General features: G+C 34.9%; 1 protein-coding gene across 1 annotated transcript in view; it reads left to right on the top strand.

Annotated features, from left to right (window-relative positions):
• The window catches only part of LOC111509450 (myrosinase 1), a 38,131-nt gene that overhangs the window by 7,565 nt on the left and 7,382 nt on the right, over positions 1 to 23,184 (top strand). The window contains exons 2-5 of the mRNA XM_023165213.2: positions 2,995 to 3,261; positions 4,081 to 4,475; positions 8,983 to 9,077; positions 19,667 to 19,960. Of these exons, the coding sequence (XP_023020981.2) occupies positions 2,995 to 3,261; positions 4,081 to 4,475; positions 8,983 to 9,077; positions 19,667 to 19,960 (1,051 nt within the window). The remainder of the gene's footprint in view (positions 1 to 2,994; positions 3,262 to 4,080; positions 4,476 to 8,982; positions 9,078 to 19,666; positions 19,961 to 23,184) is intronic.

Genomic DNA, 23,184 nt, shown 5'->3' with positions numbered 1-23,184 from the left:
GCCCATTCGCTGTATGATACTGGGCTCAGAATACCTTCATCCAAAAGTCGCTTTAATTCTAGTTCAGCGCCTTATAGGCATCGCTCCTTTTTTCAACTACAAATGTATGGTGCCACCGTTATAACAACTCAAAGAAGATCAAAAGACTGAGACATTTTTTCACAAATACTTCTTTATATTTTCACTGTCAACTTTCTCCAAGTACGTTTCTTTCAAATTATTTATTGAAAGCTCAAATGAATTGAAAAAATCTCAACCCAACAGTGGTGGTCCGCTTTGGTCAATGATAAACAATTTAATGGAATTTGTGATATAACCTATCGACTTTATTGTTGATCCATCATCACTAGGCAAAGTTTTATTTGTAAAGTTCAGTATGAAACGGTTCAGATATTTTTGTCAACATTCATTGGAAACTGCTAAAACTGAGGCCCCTGTATGCATTTCGAATAAAAATACCCTGCCATCAATTAAAACTTTCAAAATAATTGGATCATATTGTTTCAGTTTTGAGGTTGTTATAAACATTGATTTTGAAACCTCACCTACATCTAAATCTAAATCATTTGCAGCAACCTGCAAAAAATTATTTCTATTATGTTTACAGATTTTTGATAAAAGACCCTTTTGTTTACAAATATTACATGAATAATTTTTGAAAAAACACTTATCTTTTGTTTGATTCTGTTTGCCACAGACAGAACAGCTGACACTAATTACAGATATCGACGGCTTCGACCCATCATATGCAATCTAACTTCTTGTTGCCATTTTTCTTGATGAACGTCCTCTGCCGGTTGAAAATGTCCTGTTTCCCTCCACTTGACGTTGTTCATCAAAGCTCTGATGATTTATGTGTTGTGGATTTCGTCGACCCATGTATTGATAAAAAACTTCTTCCTTCACTCGTAGGCTGTTTTTCATCTCCGCTTTTTCAACTTAACAGCTCGTAATTTCTATGACCTTGTCGAAGTCGATTGTGATTTTTTCATTGAAATTATCGATGGGTCAAGTCCCATGATAAATTTGTCACGTAGAACTACACGCTGGAAAAAATCATGAACTCTCAAATGCGCGATTATCTTGATACATTCAATATACTGCCTCCTACTCAGTCAGGTTTTCGAGCTGAACATAGCTGTACAACTGTACTGTTGAAAGTTATGGACGATATTCATGCTTCGGTTGATAGTAATAATTTGTGTTTACTTGTTTTGTTAGACTATTCAAAAGCTTTCGACACGATTAGCCATCAGCTTTTATTAGTTTTGTTAAAATATCTCAGATTTTCACCCAACTCAGTTGAACTCATGAAAAACTATCTAAGTGATCGTTCTCAGTGTGTTATATTGAACAAAATCAAATCAGATTTTCTTGCTACTCGGAATGGTGTTCCGCAGGGGTCCATCCTAGGGCCACTTTTGTTTGTAATATATACCTCCCAATTCCCTCATTGCCTTCGTTACACAAACATACATAGTTACGCTGATGATACGCAGATATACATGCATTTCGAGGAATCTTCTGTAGATGATAGTTGCCGAAAAATCAATATAGATTTGAAAAGTCTGACTGAACTTTCGGAAAAATACTGTCTTTCTGTGAATGTCAACAAATCGTTTGTCATGCTTTTTGGGAGGTCAGCAACTAGAAAAAAGTGCTTGAATAATATAAGCATCACTGTCGATAACGTGTCGTTACCAATAAAAGGCGAAGATGACAATATAAAAAACCTTGGTTTGCTGATAAATCCGTCGCTAAGATTTTCATCGCATGTTTCACTGATTTTGAAAAGAGGGTACTGTAACCTCAAAACAATCTATCGTAACCGTGAAATACTGAATCGCCAATCTAAACAAATTCTTTGCGATGCACTTGTTTTATCCCATGCGAACTATGCTGATGTGGTGTATGGTCCTTATCTGTTACAAACCGATAAGAGAAGACTGCAAGTATTACAGAATTCATGCGTCAGGTTGATCACTGGTTCGCGAAGACGGGATCATGTGACACATCACTTACCAAAATTGGGTTGGTTGAATATGGAAAATCGGCGTATCTTACATGCATGTCCATTATTTCACAAAATAATAAATCACATGAAGCCTGCTTATCTTTACAACAAACTCAGGTTTCGGACCGACGTTCATAATCTTAATTTGAGATTCAAGAACTTGCTCACGCCCCCTCACCACAAAACTTCCCATTATCGTGGATCGTTTTCTTATTACATAACCTGGCTCTCCAACAAAGTACCTAACGAACTAAAGAATTCAAATTGTATTATATTCAAGAAAAAAATTAAACATCTTTTGCTTATGAATGAAATTCCTAGCATGCTGAATTTCAAGTGCTAGTATATATTTTCTTTTTTTTTCCTTTTAAATTATAGTATTATACATATGTTCAATGTGTCTTGCATACTGTTTTATGAAGTATATTTTCAATCGTGTTGTCTGGTGTTATGTTTGCTTGTGTGCACTTGTGTTTATGTTTACATAGGTGCACACGTTTTTTGGTTGGATGGAAGAGCAAGGTCTGCTCATGTTGCGATTTCTCCGTAGCATGGTCAGAAATTGAATCCTGCCATTTGATAGGAGGTTATATTTTTGTTTATATATATATATATTTTTTTTTTCTTTGTATTCGTTCCTGTCAATAAAAGCAATTATTATTATTATTATTATTATTTAACTCGGTTTCGAAAGCACACGTTCCAGCTAAACATCTTACTCTCGCTGCCACTGCTAAACTGTTTCAACTTTACTTTTAAATGCACTATAGTATTTATACCTCGCCGCAAAAGCACTGACCTTAGACTCAAAATGTTTGTCACACAGTTCCACTGACACCACAATTCTGTTCAAATGAGGAACGAGATCCTGCTAAACTGCAGGGGAGAATTTTTAAATACGTCAATCATTCTGAAAACTTCATAATTCTACTTGGAATTTCATGGGGTTTTCCACTTTGATAAATACCTTTTTATTGTAGTGATGCATACAAAGAAAACAATGGATCTTTTCCTGAGGGATTTATGTTTGGTGCTGCAACATCGGCTTACCAAATAGAAGGTGCTTGGAATGAAGATGGAAAAGGCGAGAATATATGGGATCATTTTATCCATGAAAATCCAATGAGGATTGTAAATAATGACAATGCCGACGAAGCTTGTGATTCTTATCATAAATATAAGGAGGATGTCTCTCTTGCCGCGAGTCTGGGATTTTCGGTCTACAGGATCTCTATTTCTTGGACTAGGTAATTTCTGCATAATTTGTATGTATCTAGGATTGCTAAAATTAGATGAAAAGGTTTTGAGTTCATATATTTTGTTGAATGTACCTATATTTTTTCACGAATCAACTAGAAATATCAATCAATCAATCAATCAATTAGAAATAATCGACAATACCAGTGGTGTGATTTGATGTTTTCAAGCTGAATCGTTGATTCATGTTATTCAACTAGTGTTACAGTTTTGCTTATACTTCAGTCTATAATGAATGTTCTTGCAAAATTGGGTATCACAATACAGATGATATTTCTCCTGAAAAAAATGAATATCAGAAATTTACATCTATTTTTTTATATCTGTAGGATCACATCTTCACAAGTTTATCAGTTAGTAAAGTTTATATATTTGAAATCAGTTCGAAATCACTCCTTAAATAACAGTTTCCTTGATATTTCAAACTAGACATTGCTTTCACATACATCTCAATCGGGTTAATACGATCAGATTGATATTCATTACTTTTTTCTGAAACTCTGTTAATTTGAAACAAAAAAATATTTTGTCATAGAGTTGAATGTATTTAGGGATGCATGATAGAAGTAAAAAAAGGAATATCGAAGGTTGATGTGGTGGGTTGGAAGGGTACTGAAAATGGTATTCAGTGTATGGAGTATAAACGTTCCCGAAGAAGCTTTGATATAGTGAAACGCGTTTTTTTATTTTGTGAACTGTCCAGTGAAAATTTCACAATGAAGTGTTACTTAAAATATACTATTTATTTTCAAATCCTTAAAAAGTTGAAATATCTATATATTTCTTGACAATATCTACGTTATTTACAGAATCCTTCCTACAGGATATATGGGCACCATCAACGAAGTTGGCCTCAAATATTATGAGGATTTAATTGATGAAATAGTGAAACACAATATGAAAGCAGTAGTAACGCTATATCATTTTGATTTACCCCAACAATTACAAAAAGACTTTGGCGGGTGGACCAACCCACTACTTATTGACATATTCGTTAATTACTCCCGAATAGTCATTGAAAGACTAGAAAACGTTGACTACTGGATTACGGTGAATGAGCCAAGAATAATTTGTAACTATGGCTATGGTAGTGGGGAGAGTGCGCCAGGCTTGAAATATCAAGAGTTCGAATGTACCAAGGTTGTTATTATGTCTCATGCTGCCGTCTATCGCATGTATAAAAATGAATTCCCTAATAGAAAAGGTAAGATATTTATGGAATCAAATTGCATGATAACGCGATAACACTGCTTGGGAAAAGTAACGGATGAATTTGAAATAAAAATGTAGACCATGTTTATTCCAAAATATGTTCAGACAGGTCGATTTTCATTTCAATTCCCAACCTCCTACTTTCAATAGGTGGCATCCTCAATTTAAAAAATTTAAATGGCCATGTATCGCTAGTAACAACTTTGGTGATATATTCTTTACATTGAATACAATAGAGAAGTTTTCAAAAGCAGTTTATGTTCAGCAAAAATATTCATCAAAATATATTTAAATGAGAATATTTCGAAAAAACAAAATACTTTCGCTATTAATGGCAAGAAAATACCCCAATCTACTGAAAGAGGCGTGTTGAGCTGTTTTTACTTCTGGAATGATAGAACCGATTTTTTGACCAATCTTTTCCTTTAATGTTTCGATATTTACAGTCCAATGACAATGACTCACTTTTTCGATCATCCTGAAGATAAATATCCAAAACAGTTGTGTCTAGTAATTTTTCTGGTCATTCAATAGCGAGTAGATTTTGTCATTCAGTAGGTTACGTCCGCAACGCTCATGCTTATAAATTTCCAAGGATTCTAAATAATTGAGTTTCCAACCCTCGTCTACATAGTGCAAAATTTCCTTATCGTTAAGATTTGGGAACTTGTAATTGAACTCCAAGGAATGGTTTGAAAACGTGGAATCATTTTTAGCTAGTCTGAAGGACCTTCCATGTTCATCATACCGTTTTGAGAAATTTTGGCCACATTGTCCCACATAAACACTATTACACTCTGAAAACTTGGGCACATAAACCACTTCATCTTTGGCATTGAAAAGGAAATTAGATAACCAGACGTGTGGCCTTTAGGCCACACTTCCACTTTATTTTTTCTGAAAAATTTCTCAATGGTTCCTGTTCTTATACAAATATGTTAACGTTACAAATTTCTTGATTTCTAATTGTTTGATCTGGGGAATATTAACTTCTGGATTGTGTCTGCGTTGAAACTGTTATTATGTCCTATCTGTATAATAATATTGATTTCCCTGTCTAGATTATTAGCAAACAAAGGTAACGAGAATGTTCTGTGTAGCATTGAATTGTAGGCTGCTGATTTATGACTGTCGAGATGGAATCACTTGGGATTGTAATGTCTGTAGAGCTCGGTTTTATGAATACATTGAACTCAAATTTATTATGTGTGATGGCCAGTTCTAAGAAATTAATCTGTTTAATTTCAAGTGCGAACAATGTGGCCGAAATTTCTTGAAACGGTATGCTCAACACAAAACGGTCCTTTAGACTAGGTAAAAATGATTCGACGTTTTCAAACTATTCCCTGGAATGCAACCTCAAGTTTCCGAATCTGGGTTTGATTCTCATACCGATAAACTTTTTTTAATTTAATTTCACTCAGTTGGCGATGACTACGTGACTGGTATGTGAGAAGGAGTCCCAAGGGGACCCGAGGGGAGAGACGCAGTCCCAAGGGGGTCTACGCTCTTTGAATCTCTCCGATACTCATTCCATCCTTCTCTGCATCGATTGCGTCACATGTTTCTCTCTGCCACTCACTAAAGTCTCTCCGAAACATTTTCCAACGACGCACGACCTTAAAATGCGCTCGGACCAAGCTTGCTCATCTACTGGTGAGAATTTCCCGCTGTACGCGTGGTAGCTTCTGATTGGTTGACTGAATGACGGCAAGTGTGAAGTAGTAGGGGTCTGTAGAGGCGCTATCCTTTTTTTGTCACTATGCAGGCGAGGGTTAGAAACTCATTTATTTGGAATCCTTGGAAATTCATAACCATAAGCATTGTGCATTTAACCTACTGAATGACCAAATCGACCTGGTCTACTTGCCAGTTTTCAGATAAGCGTACCCACATTGTCATAGGTAGAGAAAATCAGGTCATAAAGTCATTAAGGACCGTCGATTATTACTTACCCTGGTATATACATGGAATAAATTCATTATTTCGGTTACGGTACATCAACAAAATCCGAAAATACGTCAAATTCAAATTATAATTTGACATACTTCAACGGAAAAATGCAACCCGTTCCTTCAACCTTCCTTGAATGACAGGTACTAACCCCAATTTTTCAAATGAAAAGTATAGACTTGTAATATATCGTTTAGAAGGTCTCTTCACTATCTATTCAAAAATTATATCGCTTTTAAGTGTATTGCAACAATTAGGATAAAATAAATTAAAATCATGTGGTTGCCGAAATTCAATGAAATACACTCAAAACTTATTGCAATATACTCAAAACTTATGTCATGTTGAGGTAACGATAATAAAAAAGTAAGCAAAAACCATAGCAATGTTTTTTTAGATGGTATCCTTTAAAAAACTGTAAATTTTTGTGGCAACGTTAGTTTGAAACGGCTTGTCAACTTGTTTTGTATGTTACGTTAGTTGTCAGTATTTTAATTCAAGTTTGAAGTTCGTTAATTTCAAGTCTGACAAATGGTAAGATTAACTGTTCAAAAATGATTGGTTATGAAGATAAAACCCGAACACAACAGGAAGTAGCTCGCCTATTCAATCAGAAATTACTAATTTACCGCCCATATCTCACGGAACAATAAGCAAAATAGAGAAGCAGTTTCGCGAGCTTGGTCATGAGGGGCATATACAAAAAGCAGCTGCCTATGCAATGAGTGATGAACTCAAATTAGATGTGATGCTTGAGTTTGAGGAACACTCACATACATCGAGTAGACAGGCATCCACCACATTCAATGCTAGCCATACATCTATAGTAAACATATTAAAATAGAGTAAAATGCATCCCTATAAAATAATATCTACTCGAGAGCTCATGGAAGACGATTTTGACAAAAAAACTTCTTTTTTTATTTATTTATTCACGGGTAACTCCCATTTAATATAAGTTATACAAATATCAGATTGTTAACACAAATCTTATCTAATTTAATTATTAGTAATAACAATTTAAACAGTTATAGTAGACAATTGAAATGAAGCAAGAATAAAAGTAAATGACAGATACTAGCAATTTAAGAATAAGTATATCTTAACTTATTTCTAAGAATATTCTCGGAAATATGAAAGAGATCGAATTTTGTATTATTCCCGTTTATGACTATTCTTGATAAAGGAGAATGCATTCCACAGTTACACCTATGGTAATCTATTGCAAAGGTTAGATTATTTCGTGTTTTTCTAGAGAGAACATGAAGATTTTGTGAGCAAATGATGGACATGTTTGATAACAATATCATCATCCAATTAGAAGACGTTATGTTTTCTGATGAGTGTACTTTGTTTCTTAACTGTCATGTTATTCAGCAAAATTGCCGCTACTGGTCATCAGAAAACCCTCATTGGATGAGAGAAGAACAAACGCAATACCCTCAAAAGGTTAATGCTTGAGCAGGGATTATAGGAAACCATATCATTGGCCCCTTTTTCATTGAGGGCAACTTGAATGGCGATACTTATTTGGCACTACTTCGAAATGATGTCATTTCAAGTTTAGCAAATTTATATCCTGATCCAGGCAACCCTCAAGTTCCAAATAATGCGATATGGTTTGAGCAGGAGCACCACCACATTACCAATTCAATGTCCGACAATACCACGATACATTTCCCAATCGATTGATAGGGAGGCGAGGATCGATTGAATGATCACCTGATCTTCCTTCATTAGATTCCTTTTTATGGAAATATGTAAAGAGCAATATGTTCAAAACTAAACCTTCACATTTGAATGACTTAAGAAAACGAATAAAGCTTGCAATTAGGTCAGTCACGCCTGATATGTTGAATAATGTTAAATAGTTCTTTTTCGTATTCTACGTGTCATTACATTTTGCATTATATTTTAGTTTTCGAGTGTATTTTATCGAATTTCGGTAACCACATGATTTTCATTTATTTTACTTTAATTGTTGTTCGGGATTTTTTTAAATATATACAGTAAGCGAAATGATGAATTTATTCCATTTGGCTTTCACACACTGCATAAGGATACACATTTTTGATTATTTCAGTTCATTATATGTTCTTATAGTAATGTTTGTTACAAATAGGTACAAGTGGTATAAAAACCTGGAAAGTTTTATTTCTCATTTTTCATGATGATTTTTTGTATTGCATCAGAATCATCTGCATTTATTTCCAGTCGTGATCCAACATCACACATCGCTATTGCGAACCGGCATAGATTGTATGCCAGGCTGAATGCTTTGTTTTTTGTGCTTTGTTCTCAACCAGTTGCCTTGCAGGTAAAGCTGCAGAGAAATAGACCTTCTCTTGGAGCTACGTTTATTTTTAATATTCGTGTCTTCGGTTGATTCTACAGACGACGTTGTCGTACGAAAACATGTCATCGCAAGACAGTTGAGTTCAGCAATGTCTGTCTTTTATTAAATCGCAAGTATTTAATTTTTGGGCTACAATTCTGACTGAAATTTCATTCTGAAATGAGCAATTGATATATTCGATTTTCAACAGCAAAAATGGCAATAAACTTGGATTGTGAATGGTTTGAACCAAAAACTAATAGTTTTGAGGATATTGCAGCTGCTGAAAGAATTCTGGAATTTCAGGTGAGTATTGTTTTCTCACATCTTATTACAAGAATTGACAACAAAGGCTGTAAATCGAATATTTAAAAATGATGTTAATGGGTCTCGCTGAAACTCGACATCGGCTGGATCGATTTTGATAATTTTGGTTTTGAATTATTTGTGAAAGTCCAGGAAAGGTTAAAAAGGTGAAAAAATATGAATAAAGGAAAATAATAATAATAATATCATCATGGCATACCAGGATAGTATCTTCTACACCTTAGTCTACCGCAGTCGCGTGATGGGTATAGAGGTTCCTGATACAAGGTGCAGGGCCTGTCGCGAGACGCCCGAGACCCCAATGCCCTTGCTATCAGCATGTCCAGCATATGCGGTCTCGGCCTATATCCATCGACATAACGCGGCCCTCAGTGTGCTATATTACCATATACAGCACTCTTACGGTATTGACGCGACACCGGTGTTATTTTACGCTCCGGGGGATATTGAATCCGTTATGGGGAACGAGAAGTGCCGAATTTATTGGAACTATTCTCTTCCCATTCTCAGGATGAGAAAAAGTAAAACATCAATGATAAAAGTGACGTGTTACAATGAAACGAAACTGTATATCACAGGGTGATTCACTGAAGAGAGCACTCCTACTACCAATTCCCATTCATTTTATTATATACGAGTACCATAAATTTTGATATTCTTAACAATTTTACATCAATTTTAACATACAAAATTTGCTTATTCATTGACTTGGCGGAACGACGTTCACCGGATCCGCTAGTGCTCGATAATTCTAGTTCCTTTGAATTTGGATTGAAAATATTTTCGTTGAATGACCTATTATATTCATTACTGATGAAGCATATTCGACTGAGTTATTCTAGTTGACATTCAGGATCTCTCCAATTAATGTTGTTATTTAGAAAATAAATAGTATCTTGGCATCAGTAACTCATAGACTCTTTCACTGCCAATTTGACACAGGGGTGTCAGACTCATTGTAGTCCCCTTCATGACTAAAGTCAGGGGACTAAAAGTCTAATGTCAGAAAATAGTATCATTTTCGTCTGAAGTACCGGAATTGAAAAAACAAACGATCACAACCTCAGGCATGAAATGCGCGTTTTTTAATCAAGTATATTTGCTTTTCTCTATCTTTAATCATTACGTATGAGGGTATGAAAGGGTCTGTTTGGAAAATACCTTTCTAGTAGTTTATAGATCTTATTCCGCATTTTTAGATTTCTAATCTTTCGAGAGCATATAGAAACCTAATGTCATGTACCTGTCTCAACAATTTCGAGCATTCCTCACTCATTCTGTTACCGTCCTCTGAGGCATATTGAGCAAAACTAGACTCATCTGGTCTAGGAAACTGAACATGTGGAATATGTTCCTTATTCCACTCATTTCAACCAATATTTATCCTAACGGTATCCTTACTGTTTTCTTCTGTAAATCTCAGACTGTTTCGTTTTCGTCGTTTTGTCATTCAACAACACTAGTCGAAGGTAACGACCACTTTTATATTCAAATTTTTGAAAATTTGAATCAATCTATTGGTATATTTTGGTTCTTTCGGAACAACTATCAATTTTGAGCCTTCAGCTTTCTAAAAAGTCGAGGATTCACAATGACACTCTCTGAATTTCCATTTCTGAATCAATTCATTCACTATGTTCGAAAGGTAATCATTACTTTCATCTAGTTTTTTGATAACTTTTTTCTCTTTATCATATCTTTGTTTGTTCAAGAGAAATTTGATCAATCTAAGTACAATGGACAATTGATAATAGCGGCAGCTATTAGGGATATATCTGAAAGTGCTAGTAATTTTTTTGATACATCCAATTCTGAACTTTTTTTGGCGCTAGAACACCCAGGAATGGTAGCAAATCCCCATTTTCAATTCCATATGTGAACTCCTTTCCTGTAGAAAACATCATCCACGTATCGACTCCCAGTCCATGAATTGTAATCTAACTTTTCTCTTGGTACTATTTGATATATGTTCATGAACAGATTACTCATGGACAACGGATCGCCCACTGCCGTACCTTCATACAAATATGTGTAGGCTGGTTCATTTATTTACGGAAGATCCTTCAGATATTAAATTGTTTACGATATGGGTACACTCGGAAATAAGGAAGATACATCGAAGATACCAAAATATCAACCATCTGACTTCTTTATATCTTTGATTTGCTCCATGAATTACCAAAATTCAAACTAGGTTACGGAATTGAAACCTGTTCTGATGAATAGCTTGAGGATACAGATTGATATGGGAAGAGGTAATACGTAATGAGCTCATGAGTTGACAATCTTATTCGCAGACTATGAAGAAATGAGAGTTTTCGAATTTGAAATTTGGACACTAACATTTAATAAGAGATACTAAAAACCATATTGATTTGGCAAGAGGCCATCGCCTGTATTGTTCACTCAACACCATGAAACGTGAAATTGTGAGGTTGCCAAGAAAGTGAATTCAACGTTTTCTCAAAATATAGAACACTTTTCGGCATGGAAAAATGTCATCTGACATGTTCCATAAATTAACTGAATCAGTAACGAATGAAATAACAGGGGGGAGCTCTTTTAGTTGAGGATACGATTTTCATAGACCACTGAGTGCCAAGTATGTTAGTTTGAAGATCTCCTTTTGAAAACTCTGAATTTGTCAGAGTCATTGGGGGCCGTTCAAGTATTACGTAAGCAGATTTATTACAACTATTTACCCCCCATCCCCCTTGTCAGCAAAAGTAAGCAAATCTCTTACCCCCTTTCCCCATGCTTACGTAAATATTTGTCAATCAATGTATTGTTTTTTTTTAATATGATAATTATAATTTGAAAAATAAGAAAATAGATTTAGGATAGAGATTGTATTTTACTAATACGATATTCAACATAGAGTAAAGTCCAAATAAATGATATCTTACTAACATAACAAAATCATTTTAAATTTTTGGTACACATAATAAATTCAAATTAACAGTCTTCAGTCCATGAAACCCGAATCCATGATTCTAAGTTTTCGATGACAATGGATTGCTTCGATTGCTGCTCACTGTTGTGAGTCGGCTCACTTCCATCCGACTTTGGAATGTCTACGTCGTTCTCATCGAGCCATTCAACATCATGGTACTCTAAATTTTGAATAATGCACATCAGTTCATTAGCACGACGAGCAGCAACTTTTATAGGTCTAACTTTCCTATCAGTGTGCGTGTTTACATTTTTATGGATCTTTTCGATGTAACGATTTAGTGACTTGACGGAAGCATGATAAAGACCACACACACATTTTGCATGTTCGACTTGATAGCCTCAATTTTACCGTCGGACAAAAATAATCGTAGGTCATTTGCAGGAAATCTTTGAGTGAAGCACTGGAAGATTGAGAAATTGCCCTCCTTCATCCAAAACCAAGTCATCAACTGTTTGTTTTACTTTTACAGGTGGTGGAAGAAACCTGTTGTCTAGTTATCTAAATAGGCCCCTTCTTGGACGACAGCATTCTGTATTTCTACATTTTACAATTTGAAGCAAGTATTGGCTTTCACGCATGTTCTGAATACCATTTAATGTCTGGAAAATCAGGAAGATCTTGTTCACCTGCCCCAACATATTTTGCATTAATATTATAGCCATCAATTTCCATTGAACTCCATACTTCAGCTGATACATTTCCTGCAAATTCGAAATTAGATCTTTCTAAATGTTCATCAATAGTAACGCCACGTTCATCCAAATGAGACCCAAAATGGTCATGAGGCAATATTGAACCAGCCATTTCCCGACTTCCCTTTCTGCGGTCTACTCTGTTATACGCACTTCTTCCAGGGGCATTGGTAGCTAAAAACAATGCATCGAGATCATGTCGCTTGAAGTGTTGTAAAGTAAACCCTATGACTTTTTGATAACACGGATTTTCATCTGGCCCTCCATTAACCGTCATGATTACCACTGGTTTTACTAGTCCATGGTCAGTTTTAGTTGATGGTCGAAACTCTTCAAGTTTGAAAAGTGTCTCGAAATCCTGAGCATGTGTATTAGCAGTAGATGAACTATGCTTTCCACTTTGAATAGCGATGTATGTTGGTCCAGAATATCCAACGGCTTGCGGTTGTCCTAGCATATTGGAAGTGATTTTGATACCAGCATGAACAGATGGTATTAATTTATAACGCTCAGCGATTACCCAATCGTGATCAGGCAGTTTGATTATATATTCCATGTGCATTAGAAAAGGTGCCTGCTTATTTGCCGAAGTTACGCCAATAGGGACTCGAGCTTTATCATCTTGAGATATGAAAAATACTTGATCTGGTCCAAGTATGTATGCTATGTTCTCTAAATAATGGATTGATGTTTCAGCGAACTTGCTATTTAAGTGGCTCTTGTGGTGATCAGTTTGAGCCCGAATGAGCTTAACAGAGATTGTCGATACATGTCTTCGTCCCTCTGCAGAATTAGATTTTCTGGGAATCAAACAAAGATATGTCCCACTGCGACTATTGTCAAATCCTATTTTACGTAGTTCTTGTGTGAGTTCATCAAGAGTTTTTACGCTGCGAATTGATTCCGTTCGTCTTCTATCATCTGCTGCACTCCCAAATAAACCTATATCCGCGATTGTTTTCAATAGTGAGCGTTGATTGCTTTCAAGATTAGGACGTCCCACTGAATCCCTCAGAGATAGTCTTTTTTTATTTCTGGATTTTCATGACAAATATCTTCTAACTTTTTTTCTAACATCCCTGTGTTTCTTCTGGGCAATTGCGTTTTAAACCTTCCTGTTTAAAGACTGTTTTGCTGTTTTTATTTCCTCGCGCAACTTAATGATCTGTTTATTAACTTCAGCACGGCTTGGCATAGTATCTCTGGCAGAATACAAAGCATTCAGATTTTTTTCGAGTAGAGCGATCTCATTTTTCATAGCTTCCTGAGAAGGTTTTACTCTCTGTTTATCTGTATTTTCATTAATTTCGCATTGCTGTTGTGATTCATTACTGGGTTTTATTTTATCTTCTTCCTGTTTTTAATATTTGAAGCTGGTTGTATAATTTGTATTTTTTCTGCAGGTTGCCTAAAAATAAAAACTTCCTATGGGTTCTGCTGAAGATTCTCTCATTAAGCTACATAAATACAAAGTATGGCCATATACACACATCGGAAAAGTCTAGGGATATTTTTATAATATACTAAATATCATAAAAATAAATGCATGAGGTCGTTTAATTTCGATTAAATTGGTACATTCGACCACCCTGTAGATTTCTATGGATTGAACAAAGCCTGCAAAAACGGTAACTAATCTTTCATCAAGTTTTTTACAAACTGTAGGTTTTCGGCTAAAATGAATAATCTGAAAGTGTCGAGTTTATACATTCTATGCAGTTCTTGCTCAGCAATTAAACTGGAAATATTGTGCTTTAATATGGAACGCCATTACTTACCATTGGCTGAGATGAATAGAGCTGTAGGGCTTTTTCAAGGTGGCATGCGACAAAATGATGTAGCTCTTCGTTTGGGGGTCTCCCAAAGTGTTATCAGTCGATTGTGGCGGCTTTTCCGTGAAACTGGTAGTCCAGCCGAACAACATCCAGGGCGAGGACGCGCTACAACTGCAGTTCAAGACCAATTTTTGGTCTTAACCGCAAGAAGACAACCGACAATCACAGCACCTGAGTTAGTTAACGTGTTGCAGCAGACGCACCAGGTAACCATTGGTCGTGATACTGTCAGAAATCGACTGCATGAAGCAGATCTCCACAACAGAAGGCCACTTAGATGTCCACCTTTGTCGAGAGGCAATCGCGGTAGAAGATTAGAGTGGTGTCAAGAACATCAAAACTGGGATGCAAATGATTGGGCCACAGTTTTGTTTACAGACGAATCCAGATTTAGATTTCATCCAGATTCTCGTCGAGTAAAACTGTGGAGACGACCTGGAAATAATGAACGTTTGAGACACGTCCAGGAAGTCCACACATACAGAGGTGGTACAGTAATGCTATGGGGCGGAATCATGATGAACCGATCTCGTTTTTCCAAATAGCTTCCTCACAGCTCGACAGTACCTCGACACCATTCTTCTACCTATCGTACGTCCGTTTGCTGGTGCTGTTGATGAAAACTTCCACCTAATGCACAATAATACTCGTCCACATGTCGCGCGTCTAATGACTGACTGGCTCACCAACGAAGGAGTTGATGTATTGCCATGGCCACCACAATCACCGGACCTGAATCCCATCGAGCATGTGTGGGACATGATTCAACGAAGAATTACTCCGCATATGGGGAACATTCACACAACGTTTCAATTGAGAGAGCTTTTAATCGCTGAATGGGCAAATGTACCTCAACAAGACATTGACAATCTCATTTTGTCGATGCACGATAGATGTAGGGCCGTAATAAACCAGCATGGAGGCCATACTTTGTACTGATTCCAATTTTTTTTGTATTATGATTTTTTTTCCGGGTACCAAAGAAGAGCCATATTTTTTTTTGGTTTTCTTATATGCGCACTCACTATTTTTGACCATTTAATAAATTTTGTTGTAAGTTACATTCGTTTAATAATCACCCGTCACCTTTTTTTTTCCCTAAAGCGATCTAAAAAAATTATTGCCATTTTTAAAAATATCCCTAGACTTTTCCGATGTGTGTATATGGTGATAAATAGAAAACCCTATGGCTTCAAATCTAATATCTTCAAACGAGCAATTCGTTCGGGTCACAAAATATAGGGTGTTAGTTTTCTGTATATATGTATAAAACTATCATCCTGTATTTTGTGACCAATTGACGGAATTAATCATAAGAAATAAATATATATGTATATAAATATATATATATATATATATATATATATATATATATATATATATATATATATATATATATATATATATATATATATATATATATATTGAATATTACCTCTATACTTTGAGATAGGCCATAATATTTTCTAATCAGTAAAGAGAAACTGTTTGGCGATTTCTAATATTTCTAGTACTTATAGGTACCTAAAATGATTTCGTCACTCACCTTAGAAAAAAATGTAGATTGGATTTATTCTTGGTCGCCGCTTGCAATTCTTCTTCGATTCTTTTAGATACAATAATATCTAGTTCCTTGTCGGATTAGGCTTGTAATTTGTAATTTCGCCACACTTCATTAACTAACTTCTGTACATTTTGTACTTTCGTCCTTGTATGAGATGTTTTAAAACTTTGAAACAATTTTTGGTGTAACTTGGATTTGTTTATTTGAAACGACATCTTATTTAAACATTAAACTTTGGCTAATGGAATCAATGGTAACAGAAATGTTTACTTGCTTTACTATGCTTACAATATGCCTACTCGCTAGAGTATCCAAACAAGACAATACACTAATAGAGAAAATTTAGAGAAGTGAACAGTGCGCGATAATTTCTCTACTCGGTTCTGAAGCGAGTGCCTAAAGGTATGCATTATTTGCGGGAATCCCCGAAAATGCGTTTCGTTTTCAAGCAAGTTATCTTATCTTATCTATCTTATCTTAAAGACAATGTGACAGGGTTGCCATTCTTGTAAAAAAGTAAATAACTACCGATGACGTAATCATCATCTAGACTCCCCTACCCCCCAAGTCATCTAAAATAAGCAAAGCAGAGACCCCCCGCCCCCCATAGTGCTCACGTAATACTTGAACAGCCCCTTGTCAGAAATTCATAACCAATGAGATTATTTTGTATGGAGTTCAGAAACTTCAGTGATTGAGTACTGCTAATAGTGAATTCTAGCATGAATAATAATAATAAAAAATAACAGCAGTAGATATTTGAAAATATTCCATTTCGGTATTTTGTCTCATTATCACGAAAAAAATAATGTTCCTGAACAATTCACGATATTATTTATCATACATATCAACCTTCATGACATTGAGACGATTTGTTTCGTTGGCTGAATTTTCCTTGAATGTGTCACCCTCATGAAAATTCAGTGGTGATCGACTGAACAATTTTAGGTGATTATTTGGTAATAAAATTTGAATAATACACTGTGTCCCAGATAAAAATGAACATCATGGGGATATCGAAAACGGTAAGTGATATGGAGTCGACTGAATCAGGGAAAAGTAGCGCATTCGTGTGGCTAATAATATGCCATCTAGAAGGTTTTAATATTTCGAGTAGTTTTGGAGAGAAACCGAAATTTGAGAATTTTGTTCAAATTTTCTCCTAGCTTTATTTTCAAAGGAAATGTAAAACAAATAGCACTTTGCCATGGCCGCTTTGTATGGACCCCACGATAACGCAAGAAGAATTCTTCTGCGACGTTTCGTCTTTCAGAAACATTAACTTTGTATTTTTATAATGGACCGAAACAAAAGTATACCCTGTATACAACTCCATTTTTCATTGTGAATACAGCAACGTGTCACACAATATGATTTCTTAACCTTAACCTGATTTTCTTCAATTTTAGATAGTACGCGCTTGAAAAATGACACATAACGTTCTGTTGTCATAATGATACTGTTGTTTCGTAGTAGAATTTTTGACATATTACCGTTCCTACTTTTACATCTCGTTACCTACCTAATTTGTGTTGAAAATGGAAAACGGCAGCTTTTCAAATACTGAAAAATTTGATATGTTGTCATGTTACATTTTGTGCCAAAGAAATTTTGTTGATGATGGACGTGCGTAGTCTAATAAGTATCCAGTAATTGAACGTTCAGTTCTCAATTTAAAAGAATATGGATCATTTTAAAAATCTATGGTTTCCCGACAAAAGCAATCTAGTGAAGAAAGTCAGCGTGATGTGTTACCGTTGTTGAAAATCCTAAGATATCCACTCGCACCATTGATCATAATACCGGAGTAGCCAAATCCATCGCTCACCAACATTTTAAGAAAAAATAAATATCATACATATAAATTTAGGATTTGTCATGGACTCAGACCAGGTGACCATGCAAGGCGAACAACCTTTTGTGAATGGTCCACTAGAAACTGCCAAGACGATAAATATTTCCCTTTCAAAATAATTTGGTCTGATGAAACTAAGATCACCAACAATGGCATTTTCAATAGGAGAAATGTTCATTATTGGTCACAACAAAATCTGCGTGTACACAAATTGTCCAGACATCAACATCGTTTCGATTTTAACATGTTGGTTGGGATTCTCGGTACGAATGTAATTGGGCTTTTTATCTACCAATTCAACAAAATAGTGGTACATTTCGTTATTAAATGATTTGGAAGACGTTCTTGATAATTTGCCTTTAGCGGTTACTCACAGCTGCTGGTTTTAACAAGATGGTGCTCCAGAACATAACGCTAGAATTTTTTGTTGATTAGTTGAACCGTCGCTTTCCGGGACAGTGGATTGGTACTCATAGTGATGATTCCTGGCCTGCAAGGTCTCCTGATCTAACCTCACTAGACTTTTTCCTTTTTAGATATATCAAGAATCAAGTGTACTCTCATAATTTTCAAAATAAAGAAGGTTTGCTGAGATTGGTTACTGCATCCTTTAACAATACTGTTCCGAATATGTTAACTCTAGTTTTTAATTCTTCTGTTACCGTCAATTTCAGTATGTGAGAGATCTTTTTTAGAATCTTGAATGACTTGAAGTTCTCAATTCACCAGTTTCAAGAATATGATTTTTACTTAAGTAGTGACTGAGTACTTTTGATACTGTGTGATTTTTCACAAAAACCAGTGCTTGCAATATTGAGTTTCGCGTTATATATGCAGGTTGCTTCAGATAGCTCGCGTTTCATTATTTTGTATGAAGTGACTTCACAGTAACATACCATTTTCATATTTGAATTGAAAGGGGTATATTTTTGAGAGAAATCAACATTCCAGAAAGAGAGGTTTTGCCTTTCACTTCTCCACCTTTATATAAAAATTATGTAGGAAACTTTCAAATGAATGAAGCAATTGATCACAAATTAAATTATATGCAACGATGTATAGATTATGCATAGATTTTACTATGCACAATCTATCTATCTATCGAAACAGCTACTTTCATAAAAATAATGTTTTCACATATAGTCAGTGGGCATACTAATTCAAATCATCTAGAAGAACAATTCGTTCAGGCCAGTCTCAACTCCCTACACAGTAGGTTAATGGAAAACAGAAAACACATACTCCCCTGGCTAATACCACGAAGGGCGTAGGATTATATCCGGCAGGCGTCAGTGCAGGTATCTTCACAGAAATATATTTATGCTGTTGGCGATACAACTGCCGCAATAGATTTTCAATTATTGGAACACACTTGCAGAGTTGAGAGTTGAGAGTTGTACTGTTGAGAGTGTAATTATTATTCATTCTTCAGGAGAAACGCATATGGTATGAGCATTAACTACAAAAACGTATTTCATTTGAATTTTGAACGTTTTGTTTCACCTTAATGAGTTAGTTGTGTGCATTTTTCCTTTCTCCCAAGTGTATTTTAGCTAATTTATTTTCCGAACCGCTGAAGTCGGTGTTACAGATTTAAGCTGAATAGTCTGATATTATTCGAAACAGTTCATTTGGATACATTTTTTTCTGAACTTGTATTTTTTAGATTGGTATTTTTGCACATCCAATTCTCAAAGGTGGTTGGCCCAAAGTGGTAGAAGATAGAATGGAACAAAAAAGATTGATGGAAAACTCGCCGGTCTCTCAACTTCCCAAATGGACTGAATATGAAATTGAATTCATCAATGGAACATTCGATTTTCTAGGAGTTAACCACTATTTTACTAATTACGCTGAAAATGATTTTGAAAATAACGTTGGAAAGAGCCGCAGTGAAATGAATGCCGGCGTTCTCATCACGACCGATCCGTCATGGGATAAAAATTCATTGGGCCGCACAGTGAGTTGTTTTCATTTCCGTACAGAATGATTAATAATTATAATTGCAAAATCATCTACTCTGAACCATCAAAAGTCGCATATATATGATGATCTGAGTTTTCGGGTTTTGCTCCGTGTTTTTCATCCTCATAATAAATATAAACCTTGTGGGGATAAAAAACACAGAACACGGAAGGAAACCCGTTTTTTTTCATTTTCAGGTACCTATTCATATTTTTTCAAATTGCCATTGCTCTGAGCGTTTTCTAGAATGAACTTCGAATAAGAAAACCTTTTATGATTATCTGAAACATATCTACGACAAAAACATATATCTGTATTGATAAGCAGTAAAAAAATGATAGCATTAATAACATCCGAAACGAACACTATATAAGTTTCATGAGAACATAAAACTCATAAAATAAGTCAATAAAGGAAATCGTATGGACATCAGGGAGAACTTACATATCCATAAATTTAACAGTCATAATTCACTTATCGAGAAACAAATACAAATCAAATCGACCCGCTGACGAAAGTGCTGTCTATTTATCGTTTTAGCAAATTTTCAATTTTCGTAGTCCCCATTTTGAAAAATGGACAAAAAATAATACTCAGCTTAGATGGCCATGACTTCAAATATAGATGTATTTTTCAATGCTGAATAACTTTTATGAATAACATTTCCTGGGAGTTTTCCAAACTTTTGTCTCAAAATCAATTATTTGAAGTCTCCTCGTAAATTACGTGTGTTTTACTGTATTTCGTTGGTGCATGTTCAGTTTTAGGGAATGCACAAACTTTTATCAAGAATAACTTTTTGTTGAAAAACCTTTAATAAATACGTTTCTCATATGGTGCATACTTTGGGAATGACACTGTATAGTTGATTCAGATGAGTTTTATTATTATGTGGTTTTTGGAAATGATCAATAAGTATGTTGATAATTGTGGCTCTATGAATAGTTTTCATTTTCATTGAAATCATTCATTATATATTCGATTTCCGACAATGAATTTGAAATCGAAATGTCTTTTTTCTGAAATTTTATCCAAGTACAAGAAATTGTTCAATATCTTTGAGAAGGTTGACTTCAGTCAGAGTTTTCAAAAACTTTTCATAAGTTTTGATTTCTAGATTTTTGAATATATTCAATATATTTAATTTATTCATTCTTACGTGTTATATCATCAATTTGTTTGTTACCTATTTTTTGGGGGATACATCACATGATACTCATATTTGAATCTCTTGAGGCCTCACATCATCCACGATGAGGGCTTGGTTCCATTGTAGTTCACATCTAGCTTTCATCACTATTTCAGATTCAGGCATGTAATCATTCATTCCAGGTCTTCTCCTACTCACCCCCGCAACACAGAAGTTACCCTCTAAGCTGCTTCTATTGTGACTTCACATCTGATAATTCCTTTGTGTAAATTGAATATTTACTGTGTTTTAAAAACTTTAGATTTCAACCATTCTCATAAAAAAAAGACCAATGGAGACAAATCGAGAAATCTGGGTGGCCATTTTGCAGAACCTCTCCTTGCGAACCGTCGACATGTAAAGTTATTATCGAGATACTGTCTTTCTGTTACTAAATATGCAATGAGAATGATCCATATATTTGCTTCCAAAAATAATTATCCCATAATATGAATACTCAAAATTCTTGCCCAAACATTGAGTTTTTGGGGATGAAGATGTGTCATATTGGGATTTGAATAACTCCGATATCACAAATTTTGACGGCTTATTTGCCCATTCATTTTGTAAGAGTGAAGTTTCTGTCGATGAAAAAGTTTAAAAACATTTATACAACCCACTTCTGATGCTCGGGACACTCACTTCAAGACGACATATTTTTCATTAAGGCGATGTAGCTTAAACTACAACATTGATGCCTCCTCATTAACTAATTCCCGAAGTATTTTTTTTTCTGCTTCCATTAATTTCAGTAACAATTGATTCTCATTGAGAACATGTTGTCCGTGCAGATTTTCTATGTCCGTTGTACATATACATCCACTATTCCAATCCGCTTTTGAAGTGTATAAACATATTTCAACAAAAAATAAATGAATAAACTCATAGATTCGAAATCTATGACGTAACAATGAGAATTCAATGAAGCGAATGAAATAATCAATATAAAACATGAAAATGGCCCCGGAGTAGAATGAAAAAAATATAGAAATAAAAATGAATGGAATTTATGCAAGCAATTAAAACAATTAGAGATAGATTTGAAACCAAGTTACTCCACGAAGACGATTGTGGATACTAACAATCGAAACCATTATGAAGTAACGTGTTTTCAACACTTTTGTTTTTATTGTTTTGATTTTTTTTTAATTTCCTCCGTATTATCATTTTTTATTTCCTTTTATTTCTTTTTCATCTTTCATCTTGATTATTTTGTTTTATTGTATTCTTATTTCACGTTTCATTGCTTATATTCATTGCTTCTAATTGACATATCAGCTAGTCATTTTAGTTTCATTTATTCTTTCATAGGTTTCGAATTATATTACAATCATATTAGTGTCCCAACTAATAGAAATCACCATGAAAAAGTTGTTATCCACTCTCAAGAAATAAACATAATAATGAAACTAACCTGTCACTGACCATTTCAGAATGATTCTGACATATTCATCAACGATATCAGCAGTAACTAGATAATGATATTCAGGACCATGTTATGTATTTGAACAATACATTTTCCACCGTGTGATTTCATTTCTATTACTTTCATTAATATCATTCAATAGTCCAGGTTGCCCTAGTTTCTAGAACGTTTTTGAATTGAATAAAAACCTGAATCGGTATTTTATTTTCCCATTGTTATATCAATAATACTACAACATTGTACACAGAATTGAAATATCTTCCAAATAAGGTCACTCGATTATAATTTACATTTGACGAGTAGTTTATTTCCACACTGAACTTGTCCCCTAAACACTAAAGTTATTCAAAGTGGCTAGTTGTAGTTTATAGTTTCGATATGAACGTCTCATTATTCGATTAAAATGCCCCCTAAATGGCTTTGAACTCAATCGTCTTTCCGAACCAGAAGAAGACCTGAAAAAAAATCAGCTCAGAAAAAGTTGGTTGAGAGAACATGGCAAAATGTTTTCACGTGACTCAATTTCGTTAAAATATTCCGATTAATTTGAAAGGTCTCAGATGTTTGCAAAGACAACCCGGATCATGAAGCTCTACACGTGTTA

Source organism: Leptinotarsa decemlineata, unplaced genomic scaffold (genome assembly GCF_025532065.1).
Source record: "Leptinotarsa decemlineata unplaced genomic scaffold, Ldec_3_MD MMD2_tig00026354_RagTag_RagTag, whole genome shotgun sequence".
Lineage (NCBI taxonomy): Eukaryota > Metazoa > Arthropoda > Insecta > Coleoptera > Chrysomelidae > Leptinotarsa > Leptinotarsa decemlineata.
This window is presented reverse-complemented; position numbering and strand designations above follow the sequence as displayed.